Source organism: Manis javanica, chromosome 11, assembly GCF_040802235.1.
Source record: "Manis javanica isolate MJ-LG chromosome 11, MJ_LKY, whole genome shotgun sequence".
Taxonomy (NCBI): Eukaryota; Metazoa; Chordata; class Mammalia; order Pholidota; family Manidae; genus Manis; species Manis javanica.
The window spans coordinates 105,921,100-105,940,917 of NC_133166.1; the positions used below are offsets into that span (position 1 = coordinate 105,921,100).

General features: G+C 58.8%; 1 protein-coding gene across 7 annotated transcripts in view; it reads left to right on the forward strand.

Annotated features, from left to right (window-relative positions):
• The first annotated feature begins 6,728 nt into the window (after nt 1-6,728).
• Nucleotides 6,729-19,818, forward strand: part of KIF21B (kinesin family member 21B) — a 45,996-nt gene continuing 32,906 nt past the window's right edge. For 4 of the 7 annotated variants that reach the window (XR_012122973.1, XR_012122974.1, XR_012122975.1 and 1 more), the window contains exons 1-2: nt 6,729-7,089; nt 19,588-19,810. Coding sequence is in view for 3 of the 7 variants with exons in the window: in XM_037004698.2 (XP_036860593.2) it covers nt 7,049-7,089; nt 19,588-19,810 (264 nt within the window). In the remaining 4 variants the exon portion in view is untranslated. The remainder of the gene's footprint in view (nt 7,090-19,587; nt 19,811-19,818) is intronic. The other 3 variants (XM_037004698.2, XM_073217176.1, XM_073217177.1) reach the window with 1 other exon arrangement.

The window sequence follows — 19,818 nt, forward strand, 5'->3', positions numbered from 1 at the left end:
GGGACAGAAATCAATAGCTGGGAGACAGGACGGGCCTGATTTTTAACCTAACAGAGGGAAGGGGTCCAGCAGGGCGGCATCTGAAGCAGGAGGAGGGCGGCCTCCCTGAGGCCCTGGCCAGGACGGCCTCGGAGGCCTCCTCCTGCTCGCCAGGTCCGGGGAGGGTCTCCACGCGCCCCGTCCTCTCCCCCAGGCCCCAGGCCTGAGGCTTCTCTTTTGCTTCTCTTCTCCCGCTTTCCCAGCGTGGCTCCCCGCTCGAACCTCTCCGTGGGCCTCCCTCTCCTGCTGCATGTCACTTGCCCTCTCTACGCTCTCTAATTCCCCGCCACTGTCCCCCGTCTGGCGGAGGGAGGACCCTCAAGGAGCCCACAGGCCACATGGGGCAAGGCAGAGCGCTCAGTTGCCCTTCAGGGGGCCAGGACCCCAGTTGATTGTCTCGGAGACCAGGATAACTCACCGGACACTGAACCTCCGCTGGAACACATAAGCTGGAGCAAGTTACATTTTTTTTTAAACCCAGTTTACTGAATTACAACTAATATATAATCAACTACACATATTCAAAGTGTGCAATTTGATTATTTCTGCAAGATGTATCAACCTGTGGACCCATCAGCCCCATGGAGATAACAGGTATCTAACCACACCAAAAAAAGTCTTGGTTCCTATCAGGGATCCTTCCTCCGCCCCTCCCAGCTTGCTGCCCCCGCCCTCCTCCCCACCTCCTCTGCCCTGCCAGCCAGCAACCTGCTGCCTGACAACTGTGGACTGGCTTGCATTTTCTAGACTTGAATCAATGGAATCACACAGTATGTGCTCTTTTTGATCTGTCTTCTTTCACTCAGCATAATCATTTTGAGATTCATCCATGCCGCATCCGTGTACTGAGAGCCCATTTTTATTGCTGCACAGTTTTCCCTTGCGCGCTAGACACAGTTTAGCCTTTAGCCAGCCATTCATCTGTCGATGGACACGGGACATGTTTTCCAGTTTAGGGCTTTGACAAATAAAGCTGCTACAAACATTCGCGCGCACATCTTCCTGCGGGCCTGTGGAGGGGTGACAGGGCTCTGCTCATCTTTTTAGCCCAGCGGCCGCCAAGGCCCAGGTCCATCCTTCCTTCACTCGGTCCTACACGGGATGAAACAGGACATCAGCTTGCTTGTGTTTGAACTCGCCTCCATCCCTTGTGCGGTGAACCTGGGCAACTCTTGGTGTCCTTTGTTTTGTGGGGGTGATAATTGTTCCTACCTCCTCGGGGTATTGTGAGCACTACATAAGAATATGGATTTGAAGCATTTAACACAATGCCTGGCACAGTATTCGGAAATGATAGCTGTTACTACGTCGCACATGCCTCTGAGATCCACGCAGTCCAAAATAGTCTTCCTCTAGGGTCTCTGAGAAGTTGCCAGAATGCTTTGTAGTGGCTCCATTACATAGAGGGGTAACAGAGTCCCTGGGGAAAGAGCGACTTGAATAGGGTCTCTCTGAGTTGTGGGTTAACACAGGTGTGTCCCCACACCCAGCTCAAGGACTGTCTCCTAGACAGGCAAAGGGCAGTGGCACTTGGAAGTGGCACAGGAAGGCCCTTGGAATTGTTCTAACTACTTCTCAGAGTGGATCTTGAGGACCGTGTGGGATGGTCCAACACAGCTGACCAGGAGATTCTGAGCCCCCAGAGGGCTTATATGAAACCATGTTTGTTTGGTCAATGCCCAGGATCCAACAATCTGGAAACAAGACAAACTGCAAAGGCTGAGATAGGTGGGGGAGGAAAGGCTGCCTGTCCCCTTCTACCTGCCACAGGGCTCCATGTAGCCCAAGAGATTAGAACCCAAAGGGGCTTCTGGGCGTCTTAGATGGGCAGGTAGAATTCTGGAACGCACGTGGGCCCTTTGGGGTCTTTACAGACCAGAGCTCTGAATTCTGGCTCTGCTCCTACTAACTATATCAGTTATGGTAGGGCAGGCTATGCCAGGGTACCTATAAGCCCATAACTTCAGTGGCTTAACACAGTAAAAATTTATCACTTACTCTGTATAAACAATGTGAAATTGTGTGAGGGTGCCAGCTTCCGCCTAGAGGTGATATGTCAGCTTTGCATACATATCATCGGTGGTCACATGACCAGAGCTGAGTCCTGTTGACATCTCACTGGTCAGACCAAGTCACATGGCCTCAGTGAGTCGTCCTGCTCACATTTCACTGGTTGAAGTAAGTCACAGGCCCCAGCTAACATCAGAGGGAGGACATGTCGTCCTGCCTTGTGCCAGAAGGCAGAGAACCGGAAATATTTGATAAACAGCCCTAATGATCACCACACTAGCCAAGTGACCTCTGAGCCCATTTCCTCTTCTGCAAAATGGGGACAATAACAGTATTTAGCTCATAGATTGTTGTGAGGACTGAGAAAATTGATAAAATACTCTTGGCACAGTGTAACACATCGGGTGAGTAAAATGAAATTCAGATGCCCCTCAGAGAGCCCCGGCTGAGGCTGAGACCAGGGGTATTTGTGAACCGCAGGGATTCATCAGGAGGCTCCTTGCTGCTTCTGCCAACATTTACCCCGGCTCCCGATGCCCAGCACTGAGTGGTCGGCAGAGGCTGGGTGGACTCTCTGCAGATGGGCCTCCTCCTCACTCACTGGAGCAACGAGGACCACTTGGGCCAGCCACACGCCCTCCAGCCCGGTGTCATGCCTCTTCATATCTGAGACTTCCTATCCTTCAAGGGACTTCTTTATTATAAATTCACCCTGATGTCCAGTTAGGGGATGGGGGCCCACTGAAGGAGGGACAGAGGATCCATGGGAAATGTGAAGGAGATTGAATTAACGTCCACTTTGTGCTGAGCCTTGTGCAGGGTGCTGACCCAGGCTGCCTCACTGCCCACTCCTAACAGGCCTGTGGGGAGGTCTGGGCACTGTCCTCATGTTGAGGTGAGGAAATTGACGCCTGGAGGAGTTACAGAGCTAGTAAGTAGCAAAGCTGGAATGTGAACCCACATCTCTGTGATTGGGAACGCCATGCTTTGGCTTGTGGGCTGTCTTTTGTTCTGTTGCACAGACTCAACTTTTATTCAAACCATGAACTCACATGCAGCCCAAATCGATGTTTATTTGGGTCCTTTTACACTGTTGTGGAAAATTCCCTGCTCTGGGACTCCAGGGACCATCTCATAGTCCTTGCTCTCTAGCTTACTGTCCGACTTTGAACAAGTCTCTTGACCTCTCTGGGCCAGTTGAACTAGATGGTCCTAGGGCTCTTCTTGACTCTAGGATTCTGTGACACTGAGAATCGCCTATTCCTGCCTCTGCCTTTGGCCCTAATCCTGTATCAGAAAACATCACAGAGTAGAATGTGGATGACAATCCCATGTTTAAGGTTACATGGAGTATCAATTAAGCCCTCATTAACATTTGAAACCAAAAATAGTGTTTTGTTTTTTTAGACTGACGGGGTGTTTGTGATTCTCAGCAGTTCTCTTCTTCTTTGCTATTTATAACAAATTCTGGTTTCCTCTACGGCTAGGTCTGTCTCCTCTGTAACAGAGGAAGTCAGGCCGGGCCTGTGCCTGAGCTCAGATCTCTGAGGCTGCACCCCAGTTGGCCCCCTCTGACGTTCTGGGCTCCTGCTAGCAGGCAGAGCTGGGCTCTGTCTCCAGGTGGGCCCTAGAGGGTTTGGCTGGACTATCTGCCGGCAGGATGGGCTGATGCCTGCTCGCCCATAGAATGAAGCACAGCTGCTGGGGTGTGGCTGGGGGTTGGGACTGGAAGTCCAGAACTTTGTACTTTCCACCCCAGAATTTCACATCACTGCTCAGATAGTTTCTGCAAATTCTGATGCCTGGTGCTAAACCTAAAGATAAAAGGTCTCAAGTTTAGGTCACTTCTAGAGACATTTCTAAGGCCTAAGGGTATTCTTAGGTGTTTTGACTTGTTACTATAGGGTTGCTTTTGAGAGCTGACTGTACCCGAGAAAGCTGGGCCAGATGGCTGCCCTAAGTTGCTCCTGGAGTATTTTAACTACAGCAGTGTGGGAGCTTCCTGCCTAGGAGAGGGTCCCCCGCAACCCTCTCCCCAGGTTCCATCTGCCCAGACACCCACAGCTCCTGTCAGGAGAAGTGATGGAGGCCTCAGATGCCTCAGGAAAAGAGCCTCAGCTCAGAAGAGTTGGGGCTCAAACTCCAGTCCAACTGGGGAGCTCAGCACCAAACACGGGGTAGTGTGTGTGTGTTTCCCTGCTTCTGTCAGGCAGAGAAGAAAGGGTTGGGCAGGGGGTGAGGTCCATATAGGCAGCTGGTCCAGAGAAACTTCAGGGTCAGGGAAGGAAAGAAGAGTAGCTAGAAGGAGGAGAGGTGGGGAAGTGGGGCTAACAATCCGAGGAAGCAGTGACTGTGTGGAAGCTGGACAGAGGCTGAGGAGTGCAGGGATTGCCCCAGGCTTCCTCTGACCCGCCAGCCTAAAGCTCTGCAAGCTGCAGATTAAGCCTCTTTCCTACCATTTGGATTCCCATGTGACCTCTGCCCGGTTACCTTCTCACATCTGGGCTGCAGCACCCAGGAGTCAGATCCGGGAGTCTAGCTGCCTTGCTGCCCCCTGGTGGCCCAGAAGGGAGCTGCTTAGGTAGGGGCCACAGCTGCCTGGAGGCCCTGACCTCTAGGAGGTGCGCCTCAAGGCTTCTCCCCGCCTGGAGGGATGTGGGGGTTGTGAGCAAGGCCTGCAGCAGCTCTGGAGCCATTTCCCAGCAGTGAAGCTGTGACTCAGAGGGTCACCTACTCTCAAAAGTTAGAGGGGACCTCCTGGAGGCAGGAAACCAGACTCGAGTCCCAGAGAAGTCCAGTCTGGTGGTGGGAGAGCAGCTTTGCAAAATGCTGCATTATCACCCAGGAGGCCCAAACCTAAATCAAAATCCTGGGCCAGAGCCCTGCCCCCTTCCTCCAGTCAGTTGCTTGGAAGTGGTCTGGGGAGTCTGGAACCAGACACATGAGTTCAAATTCTGGGTCTGTTGCTTATATGCTGGGTGAGGCTCATTTTCCCCATCTGCAGAAATTGAAAAAGAATAACCTTGTGAGCAAGGTTAGAGAATGAAATGATAATATTCATATAAAGTACCTTGTTTAAGTAGGCACTCCGGAAATATTAGTCTCCTCTCCACCTCTTATTTTGCATGCAAGATGGAGAGAGAATGTCCAGGATCTGACTGAATACTCAGTTGGCTTCCTGCTCTGAGAGGGGTGAGCAAAGGGCCCACAAAGACCTGCCTCTAGGCTGAAACGATGATAAGAAGTGCAGGATTCCGCCAGGACCTGCTTCCCCTCCTCCACGGTTGGAGCACTGCAGGTAAAGCTCCTATTTTCCGTCAGGATCAGGGAGAGGGCTGTTGATTTGCCCTTGAAATTATCTTTGTTTCTTGCTTTGACCTTATGAGGTCAGACCAAACGGGAATCCAGGCCACTGGACGGTCACTTATCTGTGGGGCTGGGTGGGGGAGAGACGGCAGGGAGGAGGCACCAGCAGCCGCATCCTCAGACCCTAACCCACACCCTTGCCCGAATCTCAGACTTGGTTTCATCACCTGAGGGTGATGCAAGAGCCCTGGTGTCAGGCCCGCCTTCCTCCCCTCCCCCAAGCACTTGGGTCCACATCTGGAGCTGCAGCTGGGTCCTCCACCAGGGGAGGGGCTGGGTGAAGTGAGGGAGGGCAGGGAGGGCAGCTGGCGAGGCGCCCTGTGAATGGACCCACTGTTGGGAGCTGGGGGGCAGGGAGAAGGTGTCTGGGCTCAGAGGCAGGAGCCATGCAGCAGAAAGGGGATTCTGACTTCCACCCGCACTGGTCTCCTCCATCACCGTCCTGAGTTTAAGGTCTCCAGGGCTCCCCTTGCCCTTTGCATCCACATAAAGGCAGCTACACTCCTCTGCCCCCTCCCCCATCCACCTTATCCGCAGCCTCGACCCAGGTGCCTGGATTTGAGTGCCACTTTGTTCTCTTGTCCCCGCAGGGCAGCTCAGGCCTCCCACACTGACCCTTTGCCCCCAGGGCCACAACAAGCAGAGCGTGAGGAAGGCGCAGAGGGGTCATCTGTGGGTCTTAAAGGTCAGTGGAGCTGGACTTGTAGCAGAAGAGAGGGGCCATTTAGGCTAGGAGCCTGGTCAGAAACAACCGAAAGATGAACGTTAAAATGCAGGTTAGAGGTGGAAAGAATCTTAGACCCTAGCAAGAATCTCCTGCCAAAAAGGTTGAGAGTCCACTGGAATAAATGCAGAAGGGAAATTTACCGGGCGCTTTCAAAATATAAACCGCTAATCGCGGCGAGGTGCTTTGAAATGAAGCGCTCGAGCCCGGGGGACCTGGGTTCTTACCCACCCTCAGCCAGTGACTCCCCGTGTGACCTTGGGTGGTTCCTCTCTCCGCGTCCCAGCTTCCTCATTTAGGAACTGGGGGTCCCATCGAGGCTAGGCTCTGCGACCCCGGGGACCCAGGCTCCGGCCGGGTCAGCTTCTCGGCCGCGTGTCCCGTCCTCCCCAGCCCTCCAACTCGCCAGCCCCCCAGCCGGCGGGTGGACGCGAGCCAAGGGGTCCCTTTAAAGGCCTAAGTCCCGCCCCCGCCGCTGGTTCGGGCCCTCGATTGGTGGTTCCGGGCGGGGCGGGGCCCGGCGCGGGCTCCGCGGGGCTCGGGGACGGGTCCTGGGCCGGGCCGGCCCCCCGCCCTCTTTGTTCGCGCTGCGGCGGGAGGCGGCCGCGAGGGTGGGAGGTGTGCGCGCGCGGGTGCCGCGCCGTGGGGAGCGGCGGTCGCCCCACGGGCTGTCAGCTCGCCCTGCGCCGCCGCCCGAGGGCGCGAGGAGGGACGCGGGCCCGGCCCCGGGGGCCCTCCCGGCCCGGTGAGCCCCTCTGCCCGCCGCCCGCGAGCATGTCACCTCCAGCGGCCGCGGCAGCCTCCGCCAGCAGCGCCCGCGCCTCCCGCAGCCGCCGCCGCCGCTGCCGCCCCGGGCACTGGCCCCCGGACCCCCGCGCCTGATCCGCGCCGGACCCTCGCCGGAGGACCATGGCTGGCCAGGGGGACTGCTGCGTCAAGGTGGCCGTCAGGTAGGAGCGCCGGCGCGGGGCGAGTGCGGCGGGGCTCGGGCTTTGTCTCGCGTGGGCGCGGGGCCCGGGGCCGCGGGCGCCCCTCCGCCCGGACTGCGCACTCCCGGGGGGAGCGGCCGGCGTGCGCCGGGCTGGAGGGCGCCGCGCGCAGGTCCCGCTGCCGCAGGGGGATCCCTCGGCGGCCCCGCGGGCCCTGGAAGGTGGCTTTGTTTGGGTGGTAATTTCGGGCCCCACTCGGGAGCCTTTAATGATCAGAAAATCGAATAAACAAGGAAATCCGGTATTTCACACCCAGCCCTGGGCCCCGCCGGAGCGTCTGTGTGTTTCCTCTTCGCCTCCCCACGGGGCTGCTGTACCATACGGGGGTGTTGGAGGGGGGAAATCTGCCCCCATCCACCCTGGTGGGCTAGTCTGTGATCTTGGTCCAGCTAGGAAAGCAGCGCACCGACCCGGGAGCCGGTTCCGCAGACAAAGATCGAGTGCAGGGATGCGTGGAAGGGCTAGGATGGTGCCTGGCCTCCCTCGCGGCGCCAACGGCTTCTGGAGAGCACGCTGCTGGCCATGCACCCCAAGAGGAGATGGGACTAGTGGGAGGGAAGAAGAGGGGTTTCTGAGGTGTTACCTCTGAGAGGGCAGGAGGGTGTGACACTGAGGCCCCCTGCTTAGACAGACATACAGATAAAATTGAGTGGGGGAGGGCTGCGTGGACCTGTCTCCGAGATACCCTGACAGTTGAGGTGGGAGAGGACAGGACTGGGGGCTTCTACTGGGAGCGATACACAGAGAGGCGAGGCAGGAAATACTGCAAAGTTGAGCCGTCTGTGGTCTTTGTGTTGGGTGGGGATGCCTCACACCATGCGGCCCCTCCCTGTTTGTTTGGGTCTTTCTCTCTGAGAGGGGTCTGTGAGTGGGACAGTGTCCATCTGAGGCTGGTCGTCAAGGCAGGGGTGGTGGAGAAGATGATCCATGTCTGCCCCAGCTCTGTGTGATGGCAGTGGAGGGGCGTCCAGGTCTAGGGTGGGTCTCTGAGGCAGGTCTCTAGATTCCCTGGGTTGCAGGTGACCCATATTCCAGGAGTCCAGGAGTCCAGGGAAGCCACTCCAGACAGGATCGGAGGTGGCTATGGGAGAGCTTCTCCTTCCTGCCCCAGGGCAGATGCCCCAGCCACCTGGCCCACCCTCTGCAGTGAAGAGAGGGGGGTGGACAGCTCTGGGGGGAGGCGGGCTGAGGGAGGGAGATGGAGGTGCTTCCCACGCATGCACCCCAGGCTGTGCTCAGAGCATCTCTTGAGCATAGTCTTGGCCCAGAACAGCTTAAGAGACAAAGAGGAGCCCGCAGGTGCCTGGTGGGCTGGCTGGGGCGGGGCCAGGCTGCTGCTGGGGCTGACATTGCAGCAGGAGCCAGTGGAGGTCGGGGGAGGGCTGCCCATGAGTGGGGGAGGCAGTGAGAAATGTAAATATGACATCTGCAGCAGATTGGAGCCCAAGTGCCTCATAAAAGGGAAATGAAGCCCTGGCACCCGCCCACTGTGAACCAGGGCTGGGAAGGAAGGGACTTGGGGTGCCCCTCCCAAGGGGGCTGTCCTTTAGACTCCATCTTGCAGGAGTGCCAAACAAAGCCCCTCTGCCCCGCCTGTGTCAGGGTCCCCACGCTGGACTGGGGCATCTTATAGTGGTGGAAAGCCCCATGGGATGGGCACTTAGTGCAGAGGATTGCGGGAAGCTGGTGTCCCCTTCCCACCATAGCCACTGTCACCGGAAGGATTTGGGGACCCATCCCACAGAGATGGGATTGTGCTGGCCCACTGTACCCTGGTCCTTGGGGTGCCGGGAGTCAGCTCTGGTTCCCTCACAGATGGCCCTGGTGGGATCTGCACGTCCACTCCTTGCCTCCCGATGCCGATGTGGATGGAGTGGGGGAGATGTGAGCGTCAGGAGAGCCAGGCTTTCGGGGGCCCCTGGAAGGTGGGGGCCTCACCCACTGGTCCCCTCCCACCCCAGCCTGAGCATCCAGCCCGGCACACGCCAGACCTCAATGGGCAGCGGGCCATGGAAGGCAGACAATGCCTGGACAGAACCCAGTTTCTGATCAGAGCCGCCGATAGGACTGGACTAGGCTGGGGCTGGGGCTGGGATGGGAGTGGATGGTGCCCCTGAAAGACTGGGGAGAGGACTCCCGTCTCACGAGTCCCCTTCAGCCCCCCATCCCCACCCCCAGAAATCACTTGTCCCACCTCAAGGACGGGCTGGTGGCTGGAGTGGAGTACAGCCTTGCTGGGAAGAGCCAAGAATTTGGAATTGCCAAGGGCCTTGCCTAGAGCCAGGTTCAGCTGCTCTCCTGACATTCTGGAAGTCCTTTCTTATATCTAACTGAAATGCTTTCTGAGCCCCTGTGAGCGTAACCGTGAGCCCCGGGTCCAGCTCTGGAGCAGGAATGAGAGACTTGATCTTGTGCGTGCGTGCGTGCATGCGTGCGTGTGTGGTGTGTGTGTGTGTGTGTGTAAGGTGTGTGTAAGAGACTGTTACGCCTAGGTGAGTGGGGCAGGCCCAGGCCCAGGCCCTGTGTTTCCCTTGGGAGGAGGACCAAAGCTGGCTGGCTGTGGGTGAATGCAGGGAAGGCAGGGCTGGGGAACAGCCGGAGGAGGAAACTTTCAGGACTTGGGGCTGTGGGACCAGAAAAGAAGGTCTAGGCCTGAGCAGGCCTCATAAGTCCCACCCCAGACCTCCCCTGGAGTCTGGGCCATCTGTCCCTGACCTGCCTTTGCACCAAGAGATTCCCAGGCCAGCCTGCCCTGGGCTCCCTCTACCTGGGGCTGGGAGTTGGGGGAGGCGGGAGCCGGGGGGAGGCGAGGCTGAGCTGTGCCCTGCCCTGGGCTCCAGAAACCCAGGCCTGACTAGTGGGGGAGAAGGTGAAGGGGTGGCTGCTAAGAAGTGCAGGCTGACCAAGTTGAAATTGGGGAAGGAAGCCACGTCACGTGGCGCATTCAAGACCCTTTCAAGTCCCTACGGTGAGGGGAGCCCTCAGTGTGGCCTCCTCCTCCCCCCTTATCTCCACCAGGTTTCTTTAAGCTTCCTTCCTCCAGTCTGCTGGTGGGGGAGGGGCACCTGCTGGTCCCATGTCTGTCTGTGGGCACCACAGGGTTGGGCAGGGTTGGAAAGGGGATGCGGGTGCAGAAGCCCAAGGACCTGCGGGGCAGTGTCCGGCTGCACCCTGCCCTTTCCCCTCTGGGTTCTCTAGCTGTGCTCATTTCCCCCCGTTCAGGCTACTCTGGGATCTTGGTCAATGTCTGCTTAGAGTTTGAATCAAGAGAATTGATGGCTTGGAACAAAGAGACTGAAGAAGACAGAGAAAAGTGTATGAGGGTGGGGACACAGGGAGCCCCGAGAGTCCCACCATCTGCTCTGACACAGCCCAAGGCCAGTGCTGGTCAGTGCCCACGTGTGCCACGCTGTCCAGTCTATTGATCTGGGACACCGAGGCCCCGGGCTGTGCGGAGACCTGAGAATCTTGGTGGCAGCCTCCTGCCGCACCAGAAGGGCTTATGTCATCACCAGGAAGTGGAGTAGTAGCCACAGGCCCCGGAAACTGACCCCCTCCGCCACCCACCCGGCCTTCAGGATTGCTCCGAAGCTGACTGGGTCTCAGCCTCTGAAAGGCTCTCAGTAGAGGTGGGGTGGGGCAGGGGCCGGGGAAGTGGCAGAGGTGACAGGAGCCTGGCATCATTACTCTTACAGCCCTCGGGACAAAGGGCAGGACTGGGGCCCACGAGACTCATATACTGGCTGGGCCATGGGGCCCCTTTTTGGTCTGTTCTTCTGGACCTCGGTTTCACCTGCTGTGGAATATGAAAAGCTGGTTTGTGCTTATTCGTTCATTTGTGAAGACCAGTGGTTTGGATGATGTAAAAGGCAGTCTTTAAAGCGTCAGCTCCTGAGGAGTCGAGTGTGGATAAAATGAGACACCTAGGAGGTGTCTCTCTGGCCTGGGCTGTAGCGGCTCTTGGGTAAATGAAGGCTTCGCCTCCAGCCCTCTCTCCTTCCCTTCCTCCCTCCACAGCAGAAAGCACACTGGGATGGGAAGGAGGCTGAATCAGGAGGTGGCCAGGCAGCAAGATTCACTGAGCACTCACTCTGGGTTTGGGGTTGTGCCTGCATCATCCCACTGCACCCCACCGGAGCCCCGAGGGGTAACTGATGTCATTCCCACTGTACAGATGCGCCAACGCTCACAGCCAGTAAATGGAGGAGCTGCATTTGAACTCGGCACTCACTTCTAAGCACAGGCCCCTCATACCGCTCTAAACTGCTGAATTGCGGGGCTAATTAGCTCTTTGCTGTGAGTCTCCATGCTTCAGTTTCCTGACCACACACAGCGGCCATGACCGTGAACGTGGGGAAGTGTGTAGAAGGCATGTGGTGCTGTGCAGACCTGGGCAAGGCGAGGCAGTCCGGATTTCCCTCCATGGGGCTGCTCAGCACGGGATTGCCCGTCTCCACTGCGGTCCTAGCCCCTCGGCCATGCTGTTCAAACCTGGGCTCGGGGAGCTTCTCCCTTCTGCTGGGCAGGAGCCTCCTCCGGTCCGCCTTTCCTTGGACCCCTGCAGCCAGCCCTGGGGTTTGTTTCCCTGCCCGAATGCTACCCTGCCACTCTCTAGGAAGGAGGTTCTGGGGACAGCCAAGTCCCCTCTTGCTGTCCTTCTCCTCCCTGACCCATGACCCCTGACCAGTTAAAGGGCACGGCCCCAGGGGTGCTGGGTCTCCTAGCCTCTCGTTTGCCCTCTAGACCTGGCAGCCTGTTGGGGAGGAACAAGAAGGGGCACCAGGAGGCTGCTGGCTGGGAGGAGAGGCTGCTTCCCTGCCCTGGGAGGGAAGCCGGGCTGGGATGGCGGCTGTCAGGATGGGCTTGGTGCGGCCCTTGGGGGCACGGCCTGCAACTGTATCCTGGCCTCTGGCATGCTCCCCCTTCACCCCGGCTGCTCTGGGGTCAGGAAGGCAGGTGTGCCGTGACCTCTTGCCCCCAGATACCTGTGTTCCTCCCCCACTGCCTTGCCCGGCTGGTCCTACCTGAGACTGGGTCGGGGTGTACCGAGGGGAGCCTGGCAGCTGGGTCTGGGGCCCAGGGCCAGTGTGGCCGAGAGAGGCTTGCTGCCCACCCCTCCAACAGCTGCTCTCTGGCTGGTGCCTGTTGCTCTGCATTCCTCGGCAGGGCTGTGTCCCCAGGGCCAGTCCACGCTGAGCTGTGCCCCACCAGACGCAGATGCCGGTACAGCCTCTGGGTTCTGGGAGCTCCCGGCTGAGCCCTATTCCATGCATCTCCTGTCTCCTGGGAGGTCATGGGAACCCCTGCCAGATGCCCCGAGATGGGGGCGGGACGGTAAGAGCCACACTGGAGCACAGCTGAGCAGGGCTTCCCGAGCCGCACGGCCCCTCTTCCCAGGCCCTGGTGACAGAGGAGGCTGACCGCAGACGAGGCTGGCTGGCGGCTCTGGAAGCTCCTCTCTGCTGCTCACAGCCAGGCTCAGTGCCCACAGCAGGCTGGGGGGCTGTCCAGCTTGGACAGGGACCGGCCCCCTCTCAGCTTCTCCTCGGATCTCCATCGAGACTCCCGACCTCTTCCCACTCGGCCTGCCTGCTTCCTCCACATGCCCGAGGTGCCCAGGACACAGCAGAGACCCTGATGCCCTGGGGCCAGAACAGGGCTCTCCCCTGGTGCCCTGCCCTGTTGGGCTGCCTGTGCCCCCATTACTCAGAAGTCAGTATGTCCAGGACTCTGGAACGAACTGAGCGAGAGAGGTCAAGGACATCCCCCGAGGAAGGAGTGAGGTCTGGGTTGGCACCCCAAGACTTCCCGTGGGTTTTCTCCGAGTGTCTGCACTCCTTCCTAAACTCCTGGGAGCATGTTTAGGGGCAGAAGTCAGGCAGAGAGGGTTGATGGACCCCTGTCACCAGACCTGCCTTAAACCCATGCCCTTCCACCCCACAATACAAAGCCATCTTGTTTGGGGGTTCAGAGCCAGCCAGGGTCTTTTCCTTGAGGGCAGCCTCAGGAGGGCTGGGCTGGGGGAAGGTCTGAGAGGCCAGGAGAGGATTCCGGGCTGCAGCAGCTCTCCCACCAGTCCCCTGCAGCTAAAAGGGCCAGCATCCCAATTTGGACCTCACCACCTTGTTTCAGAGGGGCCTGGCCTCCCTGGGAAGATGCCCTCTCTCTGCTCAGTCAGCTCAAAGCCCCCGGGTGTCTGGGAGCCAGACTCCCCTGAGAGAGCAGGGGTGGTGCTTTGCTGCCTTCCCCAGAGCTGGCAGGCTGCCTGCGGAGGAGAGGGTGCTCATCAGAGTGGGGGCGTAGGCGCCCTCCTTCTGGCAGAGGAGAGCGGCCTTCCTCTGACGGGGAAGCAGCTCCGGGCCCCCGGCCCCGTGCTCCTCCGTGCCCCAGGCCTCAGCTCTCTCGGCTACAGAATGGGAAGCAGGCCTTGGGACACTGCGGCAGCTGTTGGTGCCATCAGCCCAGAGATTCTCTGAGGCATCGTTCCCTCCCGTCCGGCCTCTTTCCCGCCCTGGTGCAGGGCCCCTGGGTGGAAGCAGCAGGATTGGCCAGAGACAGGTTTGGTTTGAATTTCATCTCCACACCATCATAAATTGCTTGACTTTGGGCCCGTTAAATTTCCGTAAAATAGGAAAATTGCTTCACAGGGTCATCAAACCCCACAATATGTGTGTTCATGTATACAAATGAGCTGGACACACAGGTTCTCAAAAAATACTAGGTCTTGTCCTTATCAGATGAGACCTGGGCCAAGGGAGAAGCACGGGTGGTGTTGGCGACTGTTTCCGAAGAACAAGATGCCACCGACTCCGGGCTCCCCTTCCCAGGGCTGAGCCGTCTTTGCAGGCAGGAAGTTCTTTTTGCCAGCTTGTCTAAACCTCCTCAGCAGCGGAGCTCGCATTTGATCGGGCTCTGCACCGAGGGGGAGCTGGCCCCTGGCGGCTCAGAGCATGGCTGGGTGAGTCTGTGCCAGGCAGGCTAGTAGCCACGGGCTCCTCCGTGTCTCCTGCTGCGTGCGTGCGCGCGCGCACACACACACACACACACACACACACACACACACTCTGTCTCTCTCTCTGTCTCTGTCTCTGTCTCTGTCTCTCTCTCTCTCTCTTCCACGGTGGACGCTAACACAGCATAGCTCCACGCCACCCCTTCTGCCCCAGGCATGCGTACTATCAGCAGGGCACGAGAGAGGAGGTCATGGAAATGGGGCAACCTCAGGCTTGGGGGCAGTGCACCCAGAGACAGGGTGATGAGCTTCCTCACTTCTCTACACCCCCTGAGCTGTCCCACCAGCCTCTGGGGGCTCCTTTTCAGGGTTCCAGAAAAGTATCAGGGACAGGAGGGAAGAACAGATAGGTTTATGCCCCGTGTTCTTCTTGGCGCTAATTATGTCGGTCGGTCGGTCTGGCCGTCTGACATGTGATTCTAGTCCAGCTCTCTGGTTCTTCTCAAAACCTCTGAGGTGGGGCCTGGGTGAGGGTGTCTCCCACCCTGGAAGTCCCCAGCGTGCAAATTACTCGCAGTTGGACAGCTATGCCCACCCCTTCTTCTGAGCTCCCCTTCTGAATGCAGTCTTCAGGGCTGATAGCTAGTCGAGGTGTCTTCCTGGAAGACCTTGTTACTTACCAGCTGTGGGACTTGAGCCAAGCTGATATCCTCTGAGCCTTCATTTGTAACTCAGGGGCAACTATACTACCTTAGGACTAAATGATTTGTGTAACGATCTAATATGCAAAGCATCCCAGCTCCGGCGTCTAGCAAAGAGGCAGTCTTGCTCCATAAACGTGGGTGCTGTTACCAATGGGGGAAGTTGAGTAAGCTGATGTGTAATGGGTCCCAGGTACCAATAGTTAAAGGGGTCAGAAACCGCAGCCCATACACTGAAATTGTGAACATTTTCTAGGATTCCGGAACAGTTCTTGGTTAGTTATTTTAACATCACAGCATGTTCCCTCTCCTGGGGAAGACTCTTCAAATGGGAAGAGCCTGGGGCTGCACCCTGAGGCGCTCAGGGTGCAGAGCTCCCAACTAAACTGACCGTCAGAGTGCAGCCCGCCGAGTGGGTGGGACTAATTCACCGGAGAAGCTGAGCCAACCCCCAGGAGCCAAAGGTCACTGGTAGAGCCCCTGGGAGTGGCAGTGATTGGCTGGCTTTGTTCCCACGAAGGCCACCGGATCCAGTGGGGTGAGGAGAGCCGACCCCCGCCCCACCACCTAAGCCCTGGGCTGGATGCAGGGCTCGGGCCTGTTCCCCTTGCAGTCTTTTCTCCTGGGCAGGCTCTCAGCATCCCCGGGCCTGCCTCCTGCCTGTGTCTTCTGCCCTCCCCTTCCGCCCTGTCCCCCTCGCTCCCCAAAGAGCTGTGGCACCGCAGGGCTCAGCTCCTCCCACAGCACTGGGCCTCCCTGGGCACCGCTCTGGGGCCTTTGTGCCGCCGACTCTGGGGCGGTGGGGGAGGCTGTGAAACCTAGCGGGGAGCAGAGGGGGCGCGGCGCCCGGCACCCGTGCCAGATCCCGCCTCTGAAAAGCTCGGAGCCTCTCTCTTCCCGTGGCCACCACCGCTCAGCCTGCGGGTTGCCAAGTGGCGAACAGACCGCGCTCTGTTCTGGGAGAGTCTGGGGGCCTTTCTGAGCGGGGCTGTCCTGTCCGCCGCCCCTTCCTCCCCGCAGGCCCTGGAGGAGGGAGAGGGCGTTGGGGGAGCTTGGGCTGAGGTGCCCGCGACTCAGGAGGGCTCTGGGCAGGAGGGCCATTGGATGCCCCCTCCGCAAAACTTCATTGACAAGAACAGGCCACTGGCCCTGGGCCTCAGTTTGCTGATTTGTGTTTTTCAAATATTGCATTAAATTATAATTTGTCTTGATTACTGAGTTTTTCCTGTCCCTGGAAACTTTGCACCTGAGGCCGGTGCCTCACTCGCTCACCCTAATCCTGGGTCTGGTCCAGGGTCAGTGGTTTACTCCCAAACCCTAGAAATGGGTTGCATCCCTGCACCCACCCCCAGGTTCCTGGGGGCCACAGGCTGTGAAGGGGGCTTCCTCCTCCCCCTCCTCTGAGGATGGTGGGGCTGGTGGAGGGCCACTGCCACTTTGAGGGCAGCCCACAGAAGTAACTTTACCCCAGGTGGATCGAGGGCTGCTGACAGCCAGAGGGGAAGGTGATGGAGTCCTTAGAAAGCCAAGGCTGGGGAGGGGTCGCTTAGCTGCACCTGAGGGGGCAGCGGCTCTGAGCCGCAGGGGGTCAGGGTACAGGCTTGTCGAGGACCCTGTCCTTATCTCCCTGCCCTCTCACCTCCCACCTGTGCAGGTTTGAATTCTCCGCTGGGCAGGGAGTGGTGAGGAATGAGCCCCCGTGTCTGCCCCGCTGGCCTGTGAGCCCAAGAAGGCAGGGCCAGCCTGGTGCCCACCTGGCACGTGACAGAGCATAGTGGCAGGACCCCTTCCACAGGGCCTCCCCGGCTCTAATGAAGGGAAGGAAGTGTGTGGGTTTGGAGGTTGAGGTTCCCAGGTGGGAGGCAGCCGGAGGATGGGAGAGCCTGCAGGCTTGTAGCCAGAGCAGGAGTCAGTGCCGGGCTCCAATGTGTTTACCGTGGGTGTGACTCAACTGCTTCAGGCCTCAGCTTTCCCCTCTGGAAAATGGGCGCTGAAATCCCTAGCCCACGGCATCGGTGAAATAAGGCCGCCCGTGGCGGGTGCCTGGCCCTGCGCTTGCTCATGGGAAGCATCCTCTCTGTCCTCGGTCTCCAGTCACGCATGCATGTCCACTCCTGGCACTGACACGCTCGCTCCTGCAGGCCAGGTGCTGGGGCATGTAGTGACTCCCAGGGCCCGTGTCCTGTGTCCCCAGCTGGTACCCTTTCCTCTGGGTCAGACTGCCCACACCTGCACCCTACAGAGCACCCCGGTGCTTAGACTGGGCCGCTGTGGGCCACACACCAGGATGCGGGGGCCAATGGAAGGTCCCAGGGCGAATGCCTGCTGACCCCTCAACTCCTGGACCCTAAAGCCCTGGAGTCACCCTCTCTCCAATCCGTCTCCCAGCCTGCCCTCTGCTGCTCTCGTGTGCTGGCAGGTGACTCCACGGTGGCCTGGGGGCTGGCTCTAGCAGGAGAAGCTGCCCTCTCACTGAGGGGCTCTGATAGGGAGGCTGCTTCTCCCCCTCACTGCCCCCACTGTCTCTGGGGATCCTGATCTGATTTCCTCCAATCACCAGCATTGCCATCTGCCTGGGGTAATTAAATGGTACTTGAACTGGATCCAGAAATCTCATTGCAAGCAGCACACGTGGTAGGGAGGGCATCTCTGATAGCTGACACTAACCAGCAAAGCTGGAGGGTCCTCAGGGGCTGCCCAGGCAGACCTTCAGTTCACCTGGGTGCACTGGATGCCCTGGGCTGGAAGTGATTGTCCTGGGTCCCACAGGCCCAGGGGCAGAGCCAGGTCTGAAGTCTCAGGCAGCGCCAGAGCTCCAGGTTCCTGCCTGGCACCTTGTACATCATGCCGTGCCCTTCTGCGAGGCTGCTGCCTGCTCTCTCCCTTGGATACGGCACGCTGAGCCCTGCCCCTTAGTGACCCAGTGGCTCGGGAGCATTGAAGAGGCACCGCACACACTGCCGGGGTTCAAATCCTGCTCAGCCCCCGACTGTCTGTGAGTGGCTGGACAGTCACTTACCTACAAACAGGGGCCGTAGTCACCTGAGGACCGAGAGCCAGTAGATGGCAGCGCTGGGCCACAGTCTGGCACCCAGCACGTTTGTGTCAGTGGCCGCCCTGGGTGGTGGAGTGGGAAGCAGTGCTGGCCCTGGTGTCTTTCCGGAGGGTCTGGTTTCTGGTCTGAAGGCCCAGAGAACAGAGTAAGAATCGGCTGCTCCCCTCCCAGCCAGAGACAAGTTCCGGGGGGAGGCGGAGGGCTGGGTTCTGATTACAGCTTGGCCTAGAGTAGCTGGGGTGGGTGGAAGGGATGGCGGCCTCCCAGGCGTCCATTCCTGTCAGCCTGTTGTGAGGCTGTGAGGACCCCCCGACCTGTGCAGTCCTGTCCACACCCGGAGTAAGCACTTCTGAAGAAAGCCCAGACTGTATACGTGGGTGTGAACTGGGCCTGTGTAGTGAACCGCCCTACCTGGCCCCCAGGCCCCTTTGACCCTCCCACGGCAAAGTGCAGGTAAACGGCTCAGGTGAGCACCTCCCCCGGCCTGCAGCCCTGAGTGAGCCTTGGGGCCTGGCGCACCCTGGGATCGGGACAGGAGGGTGCTGGGAGGCCCTGGCTTTGTGGTGGGGCGCCTGGGCCCTGCGTGGGTGCTGGCCTGGCCTCTCACTCTTCTTCTTGGCTTAGGAAGCTGACAAGCAGCTCACTATGTGCGCCTGGCTGACGGGGCTGCTTATGTGAGCCCAGGAGCATTTAGTGCCTCACCCGTACCCCCTCACCAGCCCCACACCCACTGCTGTTTGCCCTTTCACTTGGGGCATTTGGGAGGTGCTTTCTGCCCAGGCCTGCAGGCGCATGCTCACTGAGTCACTCTTGGTTGCCATGGGGACCTGATCCTGGCAATGGCTACTTAAAAGAGGAGAAGGGGTGGCTGGAGAGAGACAGCCCTGTCGTGGTTGCCTCCCCATCCAGCCCTGATGCCACTTTTCTTCCTCTTTACCAGGGAGCCCACCAGCATCAGGGGTGTGGTCCCTCCAGTGGCTTCCTGGTGTCCCTTCCAGCCAACATTTGGCGTGACACCATCTGGCAGGGCTGTGCGTGCTCAGGTCCCTTGGCGCCTGGGGAGGAGCCAGAGCCTGTGCCTGAGAATGTGCCCCCCGGCTCTGGCATCCGGGGGGCTCCCAATCTGGAGGCCCCTCGCAGCCCCCACAGGCCTTGACAGAGGCTCTGGGCTCCTTGGGAACTTGGTCCCACAGGAGCCCCCAGGCCTGTCCCTCCGCTCCCCACCTCGGTCCTGAGCTTTGCCTCCCCAGAAGGGGGCCAGCTGCCTCCTCTGTGCTGCAGGAGGCTGACGGGCTCCCTGTCCTGTCGGGAGCGTGAGCTTGGGTGCCAGACAGACGTGGGCTTGGCTCTGTTATGCTCCGTTAGACAAGCATGAGCAGGTCGCTTAACTCTCTCTGTAGTTTCCTCCTCTGTAAAATCAGGCAAATGATATGTACCTCACAGGTTTATAATGATGAACACATTAATTCATTTATGTAAAATGCTTTTAACACAGCTCTGATATATAGAGTGTTCAATAAATGTTAACAACTGCTGCTTTGACTACCTTATTGCTGTTATTATCATTGTTGGGTTATTACAAAAGCTGCCCTTGTCCTCCGAGAGGGGCGTCCAAGCTTCCTTACCCTCGTGCTTGTCGGGGCTGGAGGGGCCTGGGGGACGGGGGAGCTTAGCTGGTAGGGTAAGGGAGGGGGCTCACAGGCACCCCCAGTGAGGCTCACCCAGGGCTCTCCCCATCCCGTCCCGGGCAGGATCCGGCCCCAGCTGTCAAAGGAGAAGATTGAGGGCTGTCACATCTGTACCTCTGTCACCCCGGGGGAGCCCCAGGTCCTTCTGGGGAAGGACAAGGCCTTCACCTACGATTTTGTCTTCGACCTGGATACCTGGCAGGAACAGATCTATTCGACCTGTGTGAGCAAGCTCATCGAGGGCTGCTTTGAGGGCTACAATGCTACAGTGCTGGCCTATGGGCAGGTAAGCCA